General features: G+C 36.7%; 1 protein-coding gene across 3 annotated transcripts in view; it reads left to right on the top strand.

The window, feature by feature from the left end:
• The window catches only part of P2RY10 (P2Y receptor family member 10), a 63087-nt gene extending 45428 nt beyond the window's left edge, over nt 1-17659 (top strand). Inside the window, exons 1-3 of one of the 3 annotated variants that reach the window (XM_084790753.1) lie at nt 654-701; nt 888-985; nt 13190-17659. In XM_084790753.1, coding sequence (XP_084646879.1) covers nt 13239-14225 — 987 coding nt within the window. In that variant the 5' untranslated portion in view covers nt 654-701; nt 888-985; nt 13190-13238 and the 3' untranslated portion in view covers nt 14226-17659. Of the gene's footprint in view, nt 1-653; nt 702-887; nt 986-1025; nt 1288-13189 lie in introns of those variants that run through there. The other 2 variants (XM_084790751.1, XM_084790752.1) reach the window with 2 other exon arrangements.
• The last annotated feature ends 302 nt before the right edge of the window (nt 17660-17961 follow it).

Below are 17961 nucleotides of genomic sequence, written 5' to 3'. Positions count from 1 at the left end.
ACATGCTGGTAAGGAGGTGGAGAAAGGCAAACACTCCTCCATTGCTGGTGAGAGTACAAATTTGTACAACCACTTTGGAAATCAATCGGGCACTTTCTTAGAAAATTGGGAACAGCTCTACCTTCTCAGAAAACTTGGAATAGGGCTTCCTCAAGACTCAGCTATTCTACTCCTTGGAATATACCCAAAAGATGCTCCACCATACCACAAGGACATTTGCTCAATTATGTTCACAGCAGCCCTAGATGTTCCTCCACTGAGGAATGGATAAAGAAACTGATACAAGTGAGGGGATAACATTTGGGATGTAATTTGAATAAATTACAATAAAAAAGAAAAAAAGAAATTGTGGTACATTTACACAATGGAATACTATCTAGCTATTAAAAACAAGGAAATCATGAAATTGCAGGCAAATGGATTGAACTAGAAAAGATCATCCTGAGTGAGGCAACCCAGGCCTAGAAAGACACACATGGTATGTACTCACTTGAGTGGAATATTTAAACAAAGACAGCCCTGTTATTAGTTTTGACATGTATTTTGTATTTCCTCAGCCTTTGCCCCTGGAATTGAAAGAGCAGAAGCTTTCCAGTTCTTAGGCAAACTTTTTTCTTCTTTGGCATTGAAGTCTTATCTTGACACAAAGCATACTGGAATATAATAAGAAAAACATTTGGGTTGTGGTGGAAGGAAATAAGGTGGGTAACAGTTAAGAAAGCAAAGATGTATTAGTTGTTTGTGTAGCACCAATGAAATAAAGAAGAAATCAAACTCGACTTGCGTCATTTGCTCAAGGGACTTACCTTCGTTTTGTGCAAGTAAGGTTTCTGTGGTGAGACATCAGTGTGCTCAACTTCCTCTTTCAACACTAATTTTTTTTACAGTTATCAGCAGGATATGTGCATGCTGCCCAGAGTTGTACATTTTTTGCTCTCATCTCCTTGCAAAGGTACAAGATTCCTTCTCCCAGCTCAGCATCAGGGTAAGTTCTAGCCCAGCACCTTTACATTTGTGCTTCCATTTGGGAGGATTGGTGGAGACAGGGAGATCAGGACAAGAGCAGATGTGAAGGCAGTGTTTTGCATGAAATGGTCTCTGGATTCTTGTCAGATTCTTACAGAGGGAACGGATGTGACTGCCTTTGAGTCTAACCAGAGTTCAAAGTGAAGTTTAATATTATCAACACCCACTGTTACAACAGCAGTTTGTAGTATGTGATACAACTCACTGATTGCTAAAAGGGCTTTCTGTAGAGTAGACAAGGAATAGTGGATGCCACAAAAGGTAGGTACAGGGTGGTATTTACTTTCATTTGGGATGATTTGATATTTAGCCTATAAATGAGGAATTGAACTTCTGTTGTGTATAATTTATCTGGTTACATGGGAAAACATTTTAGGTTTGAGCTCTTAATGGTAAGCTTAGATTGCAGGTGTACTGAGACAAATAGTATTTTCCTCTAAGATAAAAGAAGATTGTCTATTTGTATTTGGTAACCTTGAATGCAAATAGACATTCTTCTTGTTTTGTGGTTCTTCATGCTCTATGTAGTATATAAGTGTATGTGTAATAAAATAAAAATATTAAGAAAAAATGAACATCAGATAATGTATTTCAGAGCTAAAATGGCTATAGAGATAAAAATCCCTCATGATTTTTACAGTTTAATTATCTGACTCAGTGAAATGAAACCACTTAAAGATTATTCAGGTAATTAGTGGCAGGATTACAGACAGCTAAGGACTGTGGTTTTTATTTATTTTATTTTTTGCCACCCTCCCAGGCCCTGGAGAGAACATTGTGTGCTATGTCAGGTCTTGCTGGAAACATCATGCCTTTGCTTATAAAGTGGTGACAGGCTTCCATGGAGTGGATGGGGCTCTGGTCTCTTTTTGTCTGTGAGGTGAAACGCCCAAGCCACTGGCAGGCAATGTCCATCTATACACTTGATGGAAGGCAAAGAGGCTCTTGAAGCCTGGTTAGAATACCACTCACATCTGGAAGCTCAGGAGATGCAACTGTCTCTGTGCCCACCCACCATCCCTGGAAGGGGCTGAGAGCAATAGGAAAAGAGGTGTGTGCCAGACTCCTCTCAGACCTTCCCAGAAGCTTCGTGACTGTACAGGTTCCCTTGGATCTATGAGGTCCTCCTGAGGTCCAGTCAACACTTAGGAAAAGAAGTCCCCAGTCTTCTTCCTGAGGCAATCTCGGCCCCATCCCTCAAATTGGAGAAGCAGAACATGGGGTTCTCAGTCTCTTGTCAGAAATCTCCATTCTAAGCCAGCTGGGGACTGAGTCTTAACACTCATGTTCCTTTCCCCTACAGAAGCCCATGTCTTTCAGAAATATCATAAATCTACCTATTACCATTTTGTTTTTGGAAAATAATGTATCAGATGATTTTAGAGTTTGTTCAGAGATATTCCTTGATTTGTTAATGGGCAATTGCTGTCTTAACCTCAGTCCTTCTAGGAAGCAGAGTCCAAATGTGGGTCATTTATCTTTTCAGTGATGCCTCTTACGAGTGGAGTTAGCAGTAGTGAGTCAAAAGGAAGCTTATCTGGGGCGTTTTTCACGGTAGACTGTGCTTAGCTGATTCCAGAATTAGCCTAGATACAATGGCGATGGTTCTGCTTTGGTGTTTGGTAGAAGATAGTCTGAATTCTTAGAATTCTTCAAATGAGGATATTCTTATTTTGTTTGTTTAAATAGGATGCAGGTACTCATTGCTATTTCTATTAATTGGGGAATTTATCTAGGAAAAACTAAAACACAGGGTACACAGGTAGGTGATATGCCGATATACTTTGGTTGCTAATTGTATAAACTATACTGAAAATAAGGTCATTAAATTTAGGACAGTTGCTTTTTGTAAATGGTTTCTGTTGAAAACAGTCCCTTCTTTGGTCAAACACCGTTCTTTTTAGGGCTTAACTGAGAAAGTTGCTTAGTTCAAAAGGTATGGACTACTAAATCCTAGTAGTAGAAGAGCAAAGAACTCTACGTGAATGAGCACATATTTTGGGGAAGTTTGGGGTGGTGTTTGGTGGCTATCTGTGTTTGAGATAAGTAAGTTGTCATCCTACAAAGCCTGTCTCATAGTTCTTACAAAGAACATAGAGATGTTTCTGTGAAATCACACTATGGACAAATTTCCACGATCAGGGTAATGATTGGGCAGAAAGTTGTAATAGTTTATTTTTATCAAATTATCCAAAAAAGTTTACCTGAGGTTCAGATAAGAATTTTTAAGCCATCATTTCCTTCAAGAAACAAACAAACAAAAATAATGTAGGGTTGCTGTTGATTGTAAGAACTGAATCCTGGATTCAGAACAATCTACCCCATTGCATTGATACTTTGCAACTACCATGTATCCAGTTACCAAGAAATATGTGGAGATCTATACTTTCAAAAGTTTTCTTAAGACAGTGATTTTGTTTCCCCCGACATGTATGTAGTGATTCCTCTTTTTAAATTTCTCTTCTTCCAAGAAAACAAGTTCACAGGCTGCTCCACCTATCAAGGAAAATAGAAGTAATTTTCATAAACATGTTTGTTAAATTATTCTGCTTTCTTAATGATAAGAGGTTAAAAAAAGAAGGAGAGCTGAAAAGGTGAAGACTCATAGAGATGGTGCTTAAGGATAGAACTGAATTTCCATACTCTGAGGGAAGAGCTTAATACCTTCAGAGAAATGGGATTTCATAGTTGAGTGCTAATATCCTCAACTTTCAACTAGATGATATTCTTTGATATGAATATTTGTAATTATCATTCAATAATGATTTTTGACAATTAAATACATGTCCATAACGCTCTGTGTATGCGCTCATCAGGGACAGTGGTTGCATCAGGATTGCCAAATGCTGATGGCATCTAGCGGCAGTGCTAGGAGCATTAGGGGCAGTGTCCATATAGACAAGGTACATTAGAGCTAGAACAGAGTTAAAGACCATTGAGTTCAATTGTCTTATTTTAGCAATAAAGAAATGAAAGAAAGGGCTTATCCCAGCAGCAAAGAGAATTCGTATTTGACTTGTAGAATCAAAGTCTCTTTAATCCAAATGTATTTTTTAAAAAAATATGGTCTACTGTTTTAAATCTTATATATCCTACAAGTCTTGCTCAACTCAGCACTCCTGCAATCAAAATTAAAATTAAATAGTCCCAGATTTTCTATTGGCAGTCTACTAAGATTTAAGTCCCAAAACAAAACTTCATAAATAGCTTTGATTCTGATATGACAGCACCCTGACACCTGGTGGGCAGTCATTTGCCATATATGCATAGTGCATACAGATAAAAGTGCTAGAATTGGATCCAGGAAGTGCATTGTCTTTATTTTTAGGAAGAGTATATTGCATATCAGGGCATATTAGAATAGTTTTCTTCCATGCAAAAATTCATTTGGAAATGGAGTTTCAGCTTTCTCTATTTTTGTGAAGAGTTTTATTACAAATCAAATTTCAGTCCCTCTTGGATTTGGGGAAAGAAACTTAATCCTGCTGAGACTAAGTTTCCTGATCTCTTAAAGGTATAATAAAATTCCTAATTCCTACAAGAATTATTTACATACATAAGAATAGCATTAAATAACTGATAGGAAACATAGGGAATTGGATTTATCAGTTTATTATGAATTAAGGACAAAGCTCATATCATAATTATATAGGCATGCTTTAGTTGTATCTTTGTAAAAGCTGGATATTAATATAGTTTGTTAGGAAGGGGAGCTAGTTTTTTGGAATCTATTAAAATCTAGCCTGAGCATTATTAGTAAATTAGACTCAAAAGCCTGATATAAACATGTATTTTGAAACAAAACATAATTGTTCCTACAAAAATATAAAGCAAAGTGATGACATTCTACTTAAGCATTTTAGATTCCTGTTGGAAATAGAAATCTGGAATTTATAGGCTTTGAATTTCTTAGATGTCTTGACGGAGTTTAGCCTCATTTATTTCAGGAGCAGAGGGTGAAAGGTTATGTCTGTTTACTGGGAAAGTAATTCATGGGACAGACACAAGAAGCATCCTTTTTTAAGTGTTTGCTAACATATACCTACACTACGTACGTTTCTCTGTATATGTTCCTATTGCTTGTCTAAACCTTTGCTAAGTAGACTAATATATATATATATATATATATATATATATATATATATATATATATATATATATATATATATATACCCCTAAGATACAGAATCTTCCTATATAGAACGTGCATTTTCTTAGTGAAATCTGTAAATAGAGTAGGAATTTGAAGAAGAGGAAAGTCAAAGTATAGTTGCCCACTGCTGCAAAATAAATGAAGGTCAAAGTGAGCATTTGAGACAAGAGGAAACTACTGACCTCTGAGATGATATCTAAAGAAAAGATTTTATCAAGGAGAGTATAAATACATTTGATATATCTTGGACAAGTGAGCATGGTACATTTTAGCGTGGAACTTAGTGTTTATGTTGGATAAAAAGTTCATGGAAATGACAAAAATTGATGAATCTTGACAGAAAGTGAAAATTTCAGAGATACTAGTTTAAGAGAGGCAAATTTTATAACATTTTATAATAAAACTGTCTTTGACTTTCAGGACCTATCCAAATCTATCTGCCTTTTACTTGAAATTTTAATTTTCATGTCTTACCAAGTTAGAGCTTGTTCTTTATCACTTCAGTTGCTGTACTAGTCAGGAGGAACAGTTTGTTGTTGACTTGGTCTTTTGTGGTTTGGGCACTGAATATAGCACATCCTACACATTTCTGGCAATCCTGAGCTGTTGATCAACCTACCTATACCAAAAGGGCTTGGATGTACCATGTCCCATCTTTTCAAACAATTTTTAAGTGTTGACAGAGGGATCACTCTGAACTTTAAGTTATAGTTATATCAGAATCCTTGTTAGCATCTTTCAAGCATTGTATCTTCCCCTGGAATGCCTTTAAAACCTTTCATGATATGCTACCATCTGCCTTAATCATCTTTCCCTTAAACTGGATTCTCTTATTTCATACTCTTACAATCTAATCTTATTTACCAGCTGCAGTAGAATGACTATTTTGCCATTTTTATACCTTGGTATACTTTTATACCTTCATTCTCACTGAATTCTCTCTCAAGTTCTTTCTTCTCCTACAGCTGCTTACCCTCAATTCTGACTGTCAAAATTACCTTATCCTTCAATTTTCAATTCTGACCATTTCTACAAAAGCTTTCTTTCTCTTTCTATAGAAATAACTTTGGTACATCTTTTATGGCATACTTTTACATTTTATTATTGTGAATTACTCTTATATTCTCTATCACATGACTACAAACTTCTTTGTTAAAGATCCATTTAGTATTTTAAATTTTATGTGCCGTTGTGCCTGTGCAGCACATGCTTGCCTGGTGCATGTGTAGGTTAAAAGAGGGCATTAGATCCCCTGCAACTGAAGTCATGTATGATTGTTAGTTTCCATGTGGCTACTGAGAATCAAACTCTATCTCTGCAAGAACAAGTACTCTTAAGTCTTCAGCCATCTCTTCAGCCCAGTGATGCAAACTTTTTTTTTATGTTATCATTTTACATCCTGTTCTCAGCCCTTCCCTTCTCTCCTCCCAGCCCCACCCACAAGCCCCCTCCCCTATTATCCTCTTTCCTTCTTCTCTGGGAATTGGAGGCCCCCAAGGGGTATCAACTCACCCTGACACCTCAAGTGGCATCAGGACTAAGCAAGGACATTAATCAAGCACATTTTTCTCTAGAATTTATCATTTGACTTCCCTATCCTCAGTAATTAGGATACCTGCTTGCTAGATTAAACTGCAAATTAAGTCCCAGATGGATTTCATTAATAACAATGAATTCATATTGCCATGGTTGTGGAAGTTTTTATTGGAGAGATGGAACTTGACTTTAGTTTTGAAAGATTGCTACAATGTAAATAGAGTAGTCAACAATTCAGGCAAACTAAGCTTAACTTTTTCCTTTCTCCAGATCCAACCTTAGTTTTCCTCCCAAATCCTGTTCCTATAGAGATCAATCTGAGAGTATAAACATCTCAGCATGAGTACCATCTTCACTCAGTTGAGATACCGTATAGCCTAGAATTTCACAAAAGTGGGAGAACAAGGCACAAAGGTCAATAATAGGCCTACATACCTGATTCCTGATTTTAGTTCTAGCATAAAATAACCCTGTGACTATGAACAAGGCACTAAAATTTTCTTGAATACAATCATCCAGTTAGTTAAAACTATGATATCTGTTCTACTTACCTCACAGGGATTAAAAAATCCTTATTACCCAACACATTCACCTTAATGCATGTGATACACTGATTTTATAGATATTTGAAACATCTTTTCAAAGATTTCTCTAGAAAATTCCTCTAGTGAGCTTCATAGCGATACTATTTGTGAAAATTCTGTGTTTTCCACAAAATCCATCACAAGACTCATAGGATTGGATTCTGCCATAGTCCTCAGAAGCCCATCAGGGGAAAGGTAAATATGCAGGGTCATTTCATTTTATATTTCCTTTCTACATGTCAAGAGCTTTGGGATCTGCAGATTCAGTCTTTTCACTGTCAGTCTGAGTCCCATGTGCAGATAACAAGCCATTTTCTAATAAAATAAATCAGGTACATATATCTGTGATACTTTTATCATGTGCAACAAAAATTAATGAAAGTATAAAAATCCACGAGAAACTTATTACAAAGACTGCCCTTCTCCTGTGGTCCAGCTGATGATGGATAGTCTGAGACCCCGGGATATGTTGAATTTTATTAAAGGATATGTGTGACCATCTGTGACTTCTAAATGATTCCTTTCCTCTTCTTTTAAGCTTCTACAGACCTGCCTGACTTTCCTGAGCAGTAAAGAGTACACGCTAGGCAGTCGAATAATCCAAATCAGCAGACAGAATGTTTAGGGAAGCAGCAGGTAACAAAAGTGTGCTAGTTGATACCCCAAGGTTTTTATTTTTGCCAAATTCTTTAAGATGGGGCTTAGAGCAATTTACATAAAAATTCTTTGAGTGCTTAGTAGCTACATGGTGATGGACAAAACATCTTTTTATGCCACCAATGAAGTCAACAACAGAGTGAATAATGTGGTGAGTAAATGAGTAAGTGAGCCTGTGCATTTCCAATGTTCATGCTACAAAGATTAAGAATAAAGATCATGCAAGGATAAAAGGATTGCCTACAAAGATCAAATGGTGAAGGCTTCCTTAACCGTCAAACCAAGACTCAGAGTAGCTAGATATAAAAACATATGGAGGGGCAAATTCTAGATATAGGGAGCAACAGATGCAGAAAAGGGAAGCACACACTCAGAACGAGTCATGGATTTCACATCTCTTCATGCCACAGGAACCAAAACACACGTAGGTTAAATGAGACCAATGTTGGCAACGTAAGAAAAACTACCCAGAAATAGAGAGAGAAAGAGAAAATGAGAGATAGAGGGATATACAGGCACAGACCTTAGAAAAACAGAAGCAATAGAGAACAAATATGGAGGCAAAGCGGGGACATACTGGACATTTTGGTATTAGTAGAGTTTTAGACTGTTTTTATTTCTTAAATTTCAAAGTGACACAAATTATTCAGAGCAAGCTAGGTGTACCTTTTTCAAGGTGTTATATTTCTGTTGAATCAAAAATAAGTTCCCCATCTCTCTCCAGCATGGGGATTTTACACTTAAATTTCACTGAGGAGATTGAGGGAAACCTCTTCCCATTTACTCTTCTGTTTGGAGAAGAAAAGAGCCTTGGTAACCAGGTAGTGACATTCTCTAACTTCATGACTAGTGGTGAATTTCTGAGCTGTATATGTGACAGATTCAGAGGCACGCAAACCCACAATTTTTTAAAAAAAGGTGTGAATTGGACTGGAGCATTCTGTTTTGGCCGACCTGAGCTCTGTTATTTAGCTCAAGGGTGTGCCGGGAATGTGCTCTTAGTAAGTGAAACTGTCTGCACCAATGAAGCAAAAACCAAATAGCCATGTTTGTTAAGTGCAGAAGCGGAAGTGTGATCTGACTGGGCGTGAGCTGTTCGTAGTTCTTGAAATTGTAGTGTGCTGGTAACTTCCTTTGCTCTGTGGCAGCCTCTGCATGGGTAACAGGTGACAACTGAAGCCATGCCAAGGTTGAAGTCAGAGTGGTTGTTGGAAAGGGTTCACATTGATTCAGTTTACCATGGCAGAGAGCTTCCAGCATGGTGGATGGAAAACAGAGACAGAGCTGATCTTCAGTGACCCACCTCACTAAGTTAGACCTCAACTTCTAAATTTTCCAGAGCACCATGAGCTGAGGACATAGAACCTAACACATGAATCAATCAGGGGGAATTCTTATTGAATCTGTGAAAATGTTGCATAAGCTAGCTACATTTTTCAAGTCACACCCAGCGCCACGGAGGCAACTGACAAAATGAAAATACCTTAAAATTTGACACACCTTTAATCCCAGCACCCGGGAGGTAGAGGCAGGTGGATCGCTGTGAGTGCGAGGCCAACCTGGTCTACAAAGTGAGTCCAGCATAGTCAGGGCTGTTAGACAGAGAGACCCTGTCTTGAAAAGCAAAAAAAAAAAAAAAAAAAAAAAAAAAAAAAAAAAGCTTTGTTACCTAAGTGGTGATTTGAATGACACCCTTTAATCACCAACAGTGGAAGTTTCTGGGAAGGATGTTCATGTTGGAGATGGTGTGTTACTGGAAGGGATGAGCTTTGAGACTTCAAATGCCCATGCCAGGGCCCGTTTCTCTCTCCCCCTCCCCTCCCCTCCCCTTCTCTTCCTCTCTCTCTCTCTCTCTCTCTCTCTCTCTCTCTCTCTCTCTCTCTCTCTCTCTCTCTCCCTTTCCTTCTCTTCTCCCTCCCTCTCCTTCTCTCCTTTTCTCTCTCTGTCTCTTCTCTCTCTGCCTGATGCTTATGGATCAGGACATAAGGCTCCAGCTCCATGCCTTTCTCCTTGCCACTATGATGAGCATGTGCCAACTCTCTAAAACTGTAAGCAACTCCCAATTAAATGAGTTCTTTTATAAGAGTTACCTTGGTAAAGGTGAATTCTCACAATAGAACACTGACTAAGACAACATCTAAATCCACTAAATTTCTCTGAACATTAGTCTTCCCATCTGTGTTATGATAATAATCATAATCATAATATATTATTGTTATAATATATAATAATTATTATTATTTGTAATAATGAATAATAATATTGTATACAAGTGAATTAGATAAAACATATGGATACTTCTTTTGTTGATTCAAGTGTACACCTTCATGGTTAAAATATGACTTCCTCCCTATTATATTTGAGTACCTCTCTGCTCTAAGTCATCCGTGTACACACACGATGATTACATTATGTTTTATGACATAGCACTGATGATATGCCAGGTAGATTTATATGTGAAGGAGAAGAGGAGGAAAAGTGAAAGTACTTAGATTCTTTTCTATCTGTGAAATCATCACTTGGGGTTTTATTCCATCTCTCTGTGTTGCAGCTGTACAGAAAATGATATAAAATGCCATCCTCCTCAAATAAAGAGAATGCACAACAGAATAAAAAAAAAGTAATAAGCCACTTCACATCAGAAACATCCCCAGGTCATGCATGCTTGCTTGCTTGCTTCCTTCCTTCCTTCCTTCCTTCCTTCCTTCTTTCCCTCCTTCCTTATTTCTTTTTTGTTCCTTTGAAGCTTTGAATAAAATAAATATTTCTAAAATCTTATAAAAGGGATGCTTGTGTAAATTGATGTGGGGTGGGAAATGAAGATTTAGAAGATTATGTGTAGAGATTAAGATACCTCCCATTTGAATTCTTAGATCTTTCACTTGTAAATCTCTCTTTGGCCCTTGTTTCCCATACATACATATATATATATATATTATTCCAAAGGTCTTTCTAATTTGATATTTTATAAAGTAGTTAAATAAAAATGATGTGTCTGTTGGTGCCTCTCAATGTCTTTTGCGGGTAACCTGTACAACTCTGTGCAGAACTTGAGAAGCCCTACAGATTAGTCTACTTTTTCTATACTCCAACACAACACATAACTAAAACCACAATGAATCATCATATGATATAAAATCCAAAAGTTTTGTTCCTATGATGATTACTTTAACAAATACAAAATTAAATTTTAAGTTCTTTTCAAAAATCTGTTCAGATGGCCTGTTTTACTGGTAATAGGACAATGTTCACTGCGACCATTGGACAATGTATCCTCTACTGATTTTGTACTAGTATAGGATTCTTTTAAAATGTTTAATCATTTTTGAGATTATAATATAATTACAGCATTTCTATTTTTACCTTTTCTTCCTCCAGCTCCTCCCATGTATCCACTTTACTTTCTCTAAAATTCATGGTCTTTTTATTTTATTGTTGTTGTGTGTGTGTGCACTCCTAAATATATACATATAATGTGCTCAGTTCATATAATGACATTATATACATCTATATGTACACACACACACAGACACACACACACACATACATATTTTTTTCAGGGCTAATCATTTGGCACTGGATAACCAATTAGTGTGCTCTTTCTTGGTGAAGACTATTTCTCTTGCTCTCAACATTTCTTAGTTGTCTGTAATTCTTTGCTAGGGTTATTGTCTCATGAGTTTCCCCCTTCCGCATTAGTGTGTCTATTGGTGGTATCCATGTTTAGCTTATGTTTAGGCAGTCATGCTGATGTGACTTTATGGGCATATATTCCCTGGTGTTTCTAAGAGAGACAGTCAAACAGCAAACTGTTTCTATGGCTTTTACAATCTTTCCACCCCTTTGTCAGTAATCTCCAAGCCTTAGATTCAGGAATTGTACTGTAGAAGTATTCCTTAGGATTGGGGTCCAGATATCTGCATTTTTTTCTTTACTGGCCTCTGTTTATTGCAAAGAGGATTTTACTTAATGAGGGGTGAAGGCTACACATCTCTAGGTAGGACAAATATTTAGAAGGTAGTTAGGGATTATGCTGCTTTAGTGAAATGTCAGCTGTAAGTTTTCCTCCAATATTCATGAGTTCATTAGTGTGGGGTAGTTGACTGTTTTCCAGTACCAGGCATAATTTCCTTCTTCTTGAGTGGGCAGGCCTTAAGTCCAAGTGAGAGAGCTATTTGTTACCACCAAGGTAACATAGCAGTACTGATTGGACCTATGGGATTACTGTCTAATGCTGGTTGTTTCTGTGATTCATAGGCATCATAGCTTTCATCTACTTTATTCCTTTGGAAGCTTTGCATGGTGACTTCTGGTACCATGAAAGCTAAGTCCTCAAGGAGGTGTCTTTCAGGTCAGATACAGCTCATGTTCTCTGGGTCCTGTGTCCAAAGTGCATGGTGTCTTCAGCAATAGGAACTTACCTTCCACCTCTGTTGAGCAAGGCCAACAGCTATAGCCTATAATGTGGGGAGTCTCTTGAACATCCCTAATCAACAACTCAGAAGAGGCTTCTCTTGCCTGGCACTGGGGTTTTGCTAGATAGTCTATATCTTTTGGGGAGAGTATTGTCATCCTGGATAGGAACATTTTATTTAAAGTATATATGTCTATGTATACAGATTGGATAGGAACATTTTTTTAAAGTATATATGCCTATGTATACAGACTGACATGTGTAATGATATAGGATTGTTCAGAGAGGGAAACCTCAGCACTATACTTCCAAGATTACAAGAAGGAAGTAATCATAGTACAGTATCTAAAATAGTACAACATTGAAGTATTTCATATAAGCTGAGAATGGGACACAAACCCAGGGAGATAAAACAACTTCAGGAAGACTCCAGAGTAGCAAGCTATTGTGATAAATTTATGAAACAGTCATATTCCCAGGTCCCCCAAGTCAGCCAGCTCAGTGGCAATTCAAACTCAAGGAGGCAAGGTCATTTTTTTTTAATGCTAGAGAACCAGGTTAAGGAATATATTTAAATGCACAATGTCCTTGGTATGGTAAGAAGAATATAATAAACATATCAAGGCACATTTCCATCATATCTTAACTAATTTACTGTGCAATCTTGGGTCAGTAGTACATCATCTTCTTTGAGTGTTCACTTACAGATCTGTGCATTATCTCTAATTGGAATATTTTTTATCTCAGTGGAAGACAGAGTCCTGGATATTCACTAAAGTATTTGCTAACTATTGTGCTTTTTATTTGATTTTTTGGCAGGAGCCATAACTGCACAGTTTACCTTGATGAGCACACTGAGGTATTCAAGATGGGCAGCAATAGTACCAGCACCGCTGAGAGTAATTGCAGTGCCACTCATTTGACATTTCAGTACTCTCTCTATGCCACCACCTATATCTTCATATTCATCCCGGGTCTCCTGGCTAACAGTGCAGCCCTGTGGGTCCTGTGCCGCTTCATCAGCAAGAAGAATAAGGCCATCATTTTCATGATCAACCTCTCAGTAGCGGACCTTGCTCACGTCCTGTCCTTACCTCTCCGGATTTACTATTATATCAACCGTCACTGGCCGTTCCAGAGGGCCCTTTGCCTGCTGTGCTTCTATCTGAAATATCTCAACATGTATGCCAGCATTATTTTCTTGACATGCATTAGCCTTCAGAGGTGCCTCTTTCTCCTCAAGCCATTCAGAGCCAGAAACTGGAAGCGTAGGTACGACGTGGGCATCAGTGCTGCAGTCTGGATCGTCGTGGGGACTGCCTGTTTGCCTTTTCCCATCCTGAGAAGTGCTGGCTTAACCAATAATAGTGAATCTTGCTTTGCTGATCTTGGATACAAACAGATGGATGCAGCGGTTCTGGTCACCATGGTTACAGTAGCTGAGCTTGCTGGATTTGTGATTCCGGTGATCATCATCGCATGTTGTACCTGGAAAACAACTATATCCTTGAAACAGCCACCAATTGCTTTTCAAGGGATTAGTGAGAGGAAAAAAGCTCTGCGGATGGTTTTCATGTGTGCTGCAGTCTTTTTTATCTGCTTCACTCCTTATCACATTAACTTCATTTTTTACACCATGGTAAAGGAAAGTATCATTGCCAGCTGTCCAATTGTCAGAAGCACACTGTATTTCCATCCTTTTTGCCTGTGTCTTGCAAGTCTCTGTTGCCTTTTGGACCCAATTCTTTATTATTTCATGGCTTCAGAGTTCCGTGACCAACTATCTCGCCATGGTAGCTCTGTTACCCGTTCTCGTCTCATGAGCAGGGAGAGTGGTTCATCAATGGTTGGCTAAAATGAAAGAATTCTTCAGCTATTATTCTCTTTCCCTATGTTCATTGGCTTGTTCCAAAGGCAAGAACTGCCAGGCAAACAATTTCTTTACATAATCTTGGAAATAGCAGAAATAAGTTTTCTTGTGTGATGCCTGTAGTCTCAGTGTTGTGCTTCCACAGTTGATGGAGGCACAATGTGAAAAATGTGGGAGAAGAAAGGAAAATGGGATCCACCTGTTTCCAATTTAAAATTCATGGTATTTTATTAGTTACAAGTCCGAGATTAAATTTTTAACAGATGTTTCCAACCAAATATAAATTGAATGCATGTATTTAAAATTGTCTTCTGTAAACAGAATAGTACTGAGATGCAAACTATATATTAATCTTTACAGAAAAGTTAATGGCTTGGATAGAGTAACTTAATTTCTGAATGTGGTAAAGATTTCAAGTATTTCTAAAACATAAAACACGGGCAAAGTGACACAAAATGTTAAAATTTTAGCACTGGATTCTTGCGACTGAACGGAGGGCATGAAAATCCACTCCTTGAACATTCATAGATGTCTATTATTTTCTGGGTTGGCATATTGCTATGTATTTTTACAAAAAAATCTCATCTTAGTTTTCCAATACAAGTGACAATAAATAACGACATTACAAATACAAATGAATAAATATAATAGCAGAAAGTTTAAGCAGTATGCCTCAGGGTTAACAGTTACGTATACATGGCATATGCTTATATTTTATATGTATTAAGTCAATAGTAAGTTTGAATTGAATTCTGAAGACACAAACTAATGATAAGCATAGGAAACAAAGATCGTTTTAACACAATTTTCTTGGGCTCATCAAAAAATCCATAGGTTGAGGATTAGTATGAATCTGGCTACAGAGAATTCTATGATAAATATATGGTCCTAATACTGTAATGATCCATATAGTTGTGATGAGAAGAAGCCCAGTAGTTCATTATTTCAAAATCAATTTTATAGCATAATGCAAGTCTTGCAAATCTCATAAATAGAAAGCTATAAAACTGAGCCACATTTTAGACTATGTAGGTTTTCTTTTTAAAAATTATTCTGCTTTATAATTCTTAAACATTCCTACATGTCACTAAACAAAATTTCAAGACATTTTTGGTTATTATAACTCACAAATTGCATTAGAAACAGAAGTATTATCACATTTGTATAACTATAAAAGACACATGTAAGGTTATTTTATTTTTCTGGAAGTTATGGCTATTATTTTAAGTGTCTTGTAGAAGATATAAATATGAGAGGCCACTAAACTTCTCAGGTTGATAGTTCATTGGTATTTAGGTATGAAATTTATATAGCATAGACACTTGGTGTACAGGCAAGGGAAGGAAGTGGTAGTTCTTAGAATATGCGTTTGTGTCAACTAAGGAAGAGGAAGGGACCAGCAAAAGGAGGAATTAAAAGGCACAGTTCTTGGTTTCTTGGGCATGAGATAGTTCTGTAATTATAAGTAATAAACTGTTTTTTTAAAAAGTTTGGAATAGTGTGTGGTTTATTAGCCTGAATCTGTAAGCACTGCTTACCGAGGGTTCTCAGTGCATTAGGGATTAATGGTAGCATTACCACAGTCACTGTACAGACTTTCTCACTTTAAAGAGATGACTTTTTAAGAAATTCACTTGGAACCATATATCCTACTATATCTTTGTGGAGAAAAGAAAAATTATCTCTCATAGTTTGCACTTTATATGACTCCTTGCAAGTGTTGGGAGAAATATCGTTCTTTTTGCAGTTTGTTGAACAGCATGCAAATTAAACTATACATTTTCCAATATGTCCTTCATATAAAAGGAATCTGAGCTTTTTACAATTGTGAATCTGTAATGTGGCCATAGAGGAAAAAAAGATAATATCTAAGTAAGCAATGATTGTTTTTGGATTTCAAGGAGGATGTTGATGCTAATTGAAATGATGAGATTCATCTTACATGAGGAGCCTGAAATCTGAAAGAAACAGGTTATAGTTGGTAACTCTTCTGTTCCACTTTGTGTTGAAATAAAAGTAACCAGCAAGATGATTTAAGCTAATACAGTGGATAATAACTGTGAAAGTTATGATTATGTTTATCACAGAAATATGAGGTCAGAAGAAGGGGATAGCAAACCATACCACTGAGAACTGACTCTTCAAAAGTCACTTCCAATTGTACCTGTCCTACAGTATCCCCAAAATCTCTAAGATAATTGTTAAACTCTACTTACAAATCATATCAAATTATATAATACTAACTAATTCTAATAGTTTTGAAAAAACTGCAAAGAATATTATAACTCAAAATACATGTGTATTTAAATGCAGTTTCTGAATGATTAGGCATGCTGTTTACTTTCTAGGAGAAAGGGATTTTATTTGTATAAGGTGTTGTTTACTCTTATTTTTCATACAATGGTAAATGTCAGAAAACATATAGGTATAATATTTTTCAGTTCACTCTGTGAGAATGACAACATTTTTGTCAATTTCCTCCTATACAAATGTTGGAAAAAGTCACTAGCAAAGAGCATTATAGTTTGGATAGAAATTTAAAAAGGAGCAATTTATATGGCTATAAAATTAAAGGTTTAGAATAAGGAAGCCTTGAATGCCAGGCATCAGGTTTGGAATTTGTAGTGTGATACAAGGCTGACAATTAAAATTGTGAAAGCATAAATGATTGGAACACAAGAATAAGAACACAGTACTAGGGGTTAGTGTATATCATTGCTTACTCATTCATTTTGAGGCACAGTTTCTCCAGACAATGTCACAAAGGTATATTGAATAATCAGAAAGATATAAAAGAAATAGCTATCATCTAGTTAGTATAATTATATGAAAGTCTTTATATGGATTTCACACTTACTATTTTTTTTTACAATAACATCATGTATGTACCATATTTATTTCCTCTTTCCAGAGTGAAAAAAGACAAAAAGACAAACTTACACTTAAACTATAGCATATGCTGCTAGTCAGAATGAAACCCAGTTCTTCATATGCTAATTAAAAAACATTAATGACAGCTCAAAGGAAGAGTATACAGTTAATAAATGATGGGGCCAAGATTTTTAATTTTGGAGTTTGGAGTTTAGAGTTTATGTCCTTAATCACTATACTTCTATATTATAAGTGAATTATACTATTCTGTAATTATAATACTACAATATTACAACTAAATTAAGTTTCTAGGAAATGCTCATTTGCTTTTGAAGGCAGAATCTCATACTATGTAACTCTGGCTGCTCTGGAACTTGTAGGTTCTCACTATGGAGACTAGGCTGGCTTGAATTCATGGAGATCCATCTCCTTCTGTCTCATGACTGCTGGAATTAAAGGATTCTACCACTATGTCTGACAAATGCTCATTCATATTTTTAAAGTAATTTTAATCTTATTAAAAATGCCATACAATTAGAATGTTGTGATACTTGTGGTGCTGTTTCATTCACATTTTCCCAAATCATAAAATTTCTTTTTTTCTTCTCCTCCCTTTCTTCTGGGATGAAAGGTATGAGCCACTACACCCAACTCATAAAATCTCTTAACACACGCTCGCGCACGCGCGCGCGCACACACACACACACACACACACACACACACACACACACACACACACACGGGATGGAGAGATGACGGGGAGGGGCGTTAAGAGCACATGCTGATCTTACAGAGGACAGAAGACAGCAAATAAATGATTGTAATTTAAACTGTAGGGGATTTGACACAC

Source organism: Acomys minous, assembly GCF_964271855.1.
Source record: "Acomys minous genome assembly, chromosome: 7".
Taxonomy (NCBI): domain Eukaryota; kingdom Metazoa; phylum Chordata; class Mammalia; order Rodentia; family Muridae; genus Acomys; species Acomys minous.
This window is presented reverse-complemented; position numbering and strand designations above follow the sequence as displayed.